Here is a 6,000-nt window from a genome sequence, read left to right as displayed (position 1 = left end):
ACACACACACACACACACACACACACACACACACACACACACAGTGTCAACCTGGGTGGGTATCAAGTGGTCAGTATTTTTAAAAAATTAAAAAAGAGATCCCAGTAATTTTTCTGACTTTTCTCTTTTAGCTACGTGATATAAATACACAGAGTCTTCTGTGTGCACACAGTTAATTACCAGGACTCCTATTACGGAAGTGTCTAAGGGGGAACATTCTAGACTTTGGTATTGTAGAGCTAAGCCCTATGAACTGGGAAGGCTTGGAGGCTTTCAGAGGACTAGGTAGAGGAGACTGGTGTGCAAAACTGTCCTAGTGGGGTATAGCCTCAGAGTTTGGGGTGTGTGCTGGAGGTACCAGCTAAGGAGGAAACTCATGACAGAGAAGTGATACCTTTCCCAATGAGTGACACTAAAAAAATGGGAGAGATTCAGATATACCTATAATTTTGGTTGCTTAGGCAAGGTAACGGAGCCCCGGTGGTGCGGTGGTTAAGCATCTGGCTGCTAACTGAAAAGCCACTCATTGGAAACCCTATAGAGCAGTTCTGCTCTGTCCCATAGGGTCCCTATGAGTTGGATTCTTCCATGGAAAGTTTTTTTCTTTTTTTTTTAAGGCAAGGTAACCATCTTAGACTGTATTACTCCTACCATAACTCACCCTCAGCTACCCACCACCTTGGGTCCCATTTGGTTTTCCTAGATTAAGTTTCAGTATAATCTAGTTTAATATTAAATTCAAGTTCAGGAGTGATTTCTCCCAACAGAGAATGACAATGTGGTTGTAGTGAGATAGTGTGAACCAAAGCAGGGTTCTTGCTTTTCCTGGAAAGCCACTGTGCATACAGTAAGCACAAGGCATATTTGACAAAGGAACAAAGGATGAAAGGAAGAGATTTTGTAGTAGTTAGGCAACATCAACCCCAAGTCTCTGTCCATTGCTCCCACTTAAAGACAGCACAAGTTATCACATGACTCCTGCCATTATGGATTGGAAATTTATTGCGATTTCATTTTTCATTTTAACAAAAATTCGTTGCACCACATTTGTAAATCAGAGAACACTGTAAATGGGAGCCAATGTATGCTTTCCTCCAAGCCCAGGGCTAGATGCCCAAGGGCTCCAAGGTCCAGAAGCCCAAGCCCCGTGTGTGCCGGGGAACTGCACGTCATGCCTGAGAGCAGGTCAGTCTTGACAAGTGTGTGATGCCATGGGGTCTGTCCTCAAGCCACTGAGAAGAGGCCTAACGAGTCCCTAGGAGTATTTCGGGAATAAAATAAACCTGCCCATGCTGCTCAAAATTTGAGCGATAGTCTGACGCCCAGCTCCCCCTGCTCCTAACGCGCACAGTGCCAAGGCTGCCTGCCGGATGCGTCATTTCTGTCTCAAGAGTAGAGAAGGGGACAGTTGCAGCTTCCCTTCCCCCTGAAAGGAGAGTGGAGTTTTCTGGGAAACTGGAGCCTCGGGTGTGAAAAGTGTCCTTGGGCCCAGAGCAAGCTGAGAGAGAAAGAGGAAGAAGAGGAAAGGGGTGTGGGAAATGGGACTCCACTGATCGGGGCATGACTGGGGCGCAGGTGAGGCACTGAGTTCCGAGTTGAGCATCCGCCGGGACCGAAGGCAGATCGAGAGAGGCAGTCGGTCCCGTCTCGGCCCACGCCGGCCCCGGGACGGTCTGAGCTGTATCCGCACTCGGCGTCCCTCCTCCGCGACGCCCCCGGCTCGGGAGCCTCCAGCCTCCTCCCCCGCCCCGGCGGCACCAGGTCCCCAGCTCCGCCCAGCCCCGCCCCGCCCCAGCTCGGGGCTCCCGGCTCCCGGGGAGCTTGCCCAGCGGCGGGTGCGGCGGTCTCCGGCGGCCAGAAGGATGGCCAAGGTCTCGGAGCTGGAAGACTGTCTCCTGCAGACGCAGCCTTCTCCCCAAGTTTCCCCTGACATCCAGGAGTGTTGTGTGCAGCTACTGAGCAAGGGCTTGCTCGCCTACCCCGAGGAAAGGGTGTACCTGGCGTCTGGGGGGCAGCCGGGGGGCCCGCTGGGCGTCGGGGAGAAAGGGGAAGACCCGGAGTTGCCAGTAGGAGTTAAATCAGGTGAGTGCTCTTGCTCCCTTCCGGGATGTGATCGGGACAGGAGTGTAACCTAAGAAGAGCATCCAATAAGAAAAACAAACACACCACAAACACACACATATATGTAGAATGTCCAGATCTTTGTGTTTCCCCAGGAAAATGTCAGCTTGAAGTTGTGAACTTTAGGGGATTTTGCTTAGCTGCTTCCACATCCCTTGGCCACCCTGTTTGACGCAAAGGTATATTAGAGTTAAGTGATTTTATATTCTGCTTTTCTTTATCATCCTTTTAACTTGCAAACAGAAATGCATTTAAGCAATGGCAACTTTTCCTCTGAAGAAGAGGACGCGGACAGTCACGACAGCAAAACCAAAGAAGGCGATCAACACCTGTCTCAGAAGAAAACCATCACGCAGATTATGAAGGATAAAAAGAAGCAGACTCAGCTCACGCTGCAGTGGTAAGACTCTCCCCGCAGAAGATTACAGGGATACCTTTAAGCACCTGTTGAGGTTTAAAAACCACCGTCTTCTCAGTTGTTTTTTGTAATTTGCTTCTCCCTCAAACTTTTTGGAAGTTTAAAAGACCAGTTAGAAAGTATCCAAAACATTTTTTTTCACTGAGTATTTGGTCGAGACAGATTCTGGTATTGATCAAAAATGGTATGCAATATAAATAAAGATCACATTACTTTGTTCATTATTGACTAAAACCACCACTTCTTCAAATATAAGCAGTAATGAATGTTTTTATCATCACTTTTTTGCTTAACGTGTAATCATCTGGTCTTTGTATGTTTGATATTTGGCAGCTTATGTGTTTATAAAACATGGTTTTTAAAAATGACTCCAAAGGAAGGTTGATCTTAACTTTAACATTGCCTTTAAGAGGGCAAATTAAAAATAGTGTATTGGCTGTAAGATGAAATGCATTTGAATCAGAAGACAGAAATATCAGGTGAGATATCACTGTTAACTAGATAAATGTTCAACTGTTTTCTAGCACATGTCATTTTTTTTTATAGTAAAATGTCACAAATTGGATTTTGTGGCAAATTCTTGAAAACCAGGAATTTATCAATAGGCTCTGTATATATAGAGAACATTTTAAAATGTTGATCTAAAGTAATAAGGATTTGAAAACATACTATTAAGCTTCCCTCAGTGTGTGAAGAAACAGGAGTATAAATTTCCTCCCAAATTCCAAATAATAAACAAACAAATCAATAAAAAGTTATTTATTTACTTCATTATAATCTACTTGTATGTAAAATATGATCTAAATCTTAGAAAATACAATAGAAAAAATAGTTCCCCAAAAAAACTAGTACATTTCATTTTTATGTATTTAAACATTGAATTACAATTTACATAATCTAAATTTTTATGATTTTATGCTTCAACTCTCTCAAATCTTTGAAATATAAACCAAATATTCCTTTAAAGTTATAGCTTAACTGTTGAAGTTGATAACATGCTTACTAGTTAAGACTGCATGACAGCAGTAAATAAACTATCTGGAATATTTAGGACACAACTCTTTATAGGATAATTGGAATAAAAGTATTTTGATTTCAGATATGGAGATATTTCAAAATGATGACTTCCATTTTTTCAGTTCAGACTGAGTGGAAACAACCTTGAGTTTTTATTTTATAAATATGCAAACATTAAGATTAAAGAAAAACTGCCATACCCAATATTAAAGTTGTACCTATGTCTAGGATTACTCAGTAATTTGAAGACAAAGACAATGCCTACTACAATATCAGAAAAGCCAAGTGGGTGCTATGTGCATGCCATTAAAATATAATTTTTAAATAGCTGAATGTTTCTTAGTGATTTTTATGCTTTTTGAAATTATACAATTCTGTCATTTTTGTTTGAATTTTCTACACTATCTCTTAAAAATATCTGTTTAACATTAAAAAACACACAAAGTGAGTTATTTGTATTTTGAGAATTTTCTTAAATCCCTTAAGGTAATAGGTTATTTTTGGGATGTTAAAAGTTAGAAATGTAAATCACAATGAAAAATCTGATTGGTGAACCCTAATTTTCACTGTCAATTTCACGTTTAGTTTTATGTATACAAACTGATTTTATGTTTTGGAACACTAGATCTTACTGGTTTTCAGTCTTTTTTTTTTTTTCCTAAAGAAAAAGAGATTTCTAACACTTTACCTGCTCAGAGAACATTTTCTTTAGCTTTTATCTCATGCATATTGGAAATATGTTAAATTAGAATCCTTGTGGGTTCCACCCAATTTTAATATGAATGTGTACTCTGTATTTCATTGTTTCTGTATTTTAATCATTTTGATTTTACTATACATGAAGTATAAGTAAGTTTTAGCCCAAATTAACTACTGAATTGTTAGAAAAACTGGGAATAGAATCTGGAAGTTCTGATTTCTAGATTGACTGCTGTTCAGGTACTTGTAATACTTCAATATATTTATTGCATTTATATAAATTGCATTTAATTGCAATTACAGAAGTCTAGATTAAGTGGTATTATCTTTAAATGTTCAAATTTTTATAATATTCATAACATAGAGTTGAAGATATATATGTCATTTTGGAGGTATCTATGAAGAATTACACGTATGTTTCAAATGTACAAGATATTTTAGATAATTACAGTACTGATCACAGTAAAAATGTGAAGGAATAGAAACAGACCAATATTATCTCAGACTTAGTAAAATGAGTTCACCTTATGTATTTTGAAAATAATGGAGCCTTGGTAGTGCAGTGATTAAGCATTCGGCTATTAACCAGAAGGTTGGCGGTTTGAATCCACCAGCTGCTCCTTGGAAACCCTGTAGGGAATTGACTCAACAGCAGTGGTTTTTTGGGTTTTATTTTGAAAATAAATACATCAATACCTTTCCTAACTACTTGGGGCTCAGTATTTGTTTGTGAATGAAAGTAGGAGATTGTAGGCAGTTGATAGCATGAAGCCTGGCAGCCCTTTTGTGTTGAGGATATTGAGTTCTCTAGAAACACTATCATCTTCAATTTTATCATTCATAGTTCTGTATCACAGAGCAAACCGTGATGAAGAGTGAGGATTTACACAGAAGTAAGACCTAATATTTGGGATGCAGACCAGAAGTGATTTTATATTAGCCATGATATTTTAACTTCATTAATAGAAATTCAGGCAGTCCTAGGTGGTGCAAACAGTCAAGCGCTCGACTACTAACCTAAAGGTGGGCAATTTGGGCTCACCCAGAGAGGCACCTCGAAAGAAAAGCCTGCTTCTGAAAGGTCACAACCTTGAAAATCCTATGGAATGAAGTTCTACAGTGCAACACATGGGGTCGCTGTGAGTTGGGATCAACTCAATGGTAACTGGTTTGGTTTAGTAGACTTTCATTTTGGGTTCTTGTGCTTCAACATTAATCCTTGCGATCTGATTTTTGGTCATATCCAGAATAAAGGAAGTTTATTCATCAACTCATTTGTATAGAGTCTATTCAAAACGGGCATTAAATCAGTGTGAAAGGAGAAAGGGAAGGAGAAACAAAGAAAAGGTTAATTTTTTGCCTTTTTTCTTAGGCTTGAAGAGAATTATATTGTATGTGAAGGAGTTTGCTTACCACGGTGCATCCTTTATGCACATTATTTAGATTTCTGCAGGAAAGAGAAATTGGAGCCGGCCTGTGCGGCCACCTTTGGAAAGGTAAGTGACACAGACTGGTTATGCTATCTTACAGCCAAAGTCACGTGAGGCAGACAGTATAGAAACAAATCCATCTGTCCCCATTCTCTTAGATAATATTAAAATATTTGTTTCACAAGAATAAATGAAATCTCTTAAGAGCTGTGCTTGGAACTGCTATATGTTTATACCTTGAACCCTGGCTATCAGAAGATTTAAGACAATCTTAGAGCAAACTTCATTTGAGTAGAGGCATTGCCCTTCAAAGAA

The 6,000-nt window shown here is 39.6% G+C and overlaps 1 protein-coding gene across 1 annotated transcript in view; it reads left to right on the top strand.

Annotated features, from left to right (window-relative positions):
- The first annotated feature begins 1,804 nt into the window (after positions 1–1,804).
- The window catches only part of RFX6 (regulatory factor X6), a 58,616-nt gene continuing 54,420 nt past the window's right edge, over positions 1,805–6,000 (top strand). Inside the window, exons 1-3 of the mRNA XM_004382749.1 lie at positions 1,805–2,082; positions 2,365–2,521; positions 5,628–5,751. Of these exons, the coding sequence (XP_004382806.1) occupies positions 1,863–2,082; positions 2,365–2,521; positions 5,628–5,751 (501 nt within the window). The 5' untranslated portion in view covers positions 1,805–1,862. The remainder of the gene's footprint in view (positions 2,083–2,364; positions 2,522–5,627; positions 5,752–6,000) is intronic.

The sequence above is a fragment of the Trichechus manatus genome, unplaced genomic scaffold (genome assembly GCF_000243295.1).
Source record: "Trichechus manatus latirostris isolate Lorelei unplaced genomic scaffold, TriManLat1.0 scaffold00098, whole genome shotgun sequence".
Taxonomy (NCBI): Eukaryota; Metazoa; Chordata; class Mammalia; order Sirenia; family Trichechidae; genus Trichechus; species Trichechus manatus.
Note: the sequence above shows the minus strand (reverse complement) of the source record. Positions and strands in the feature narration are given on the sequence as shown.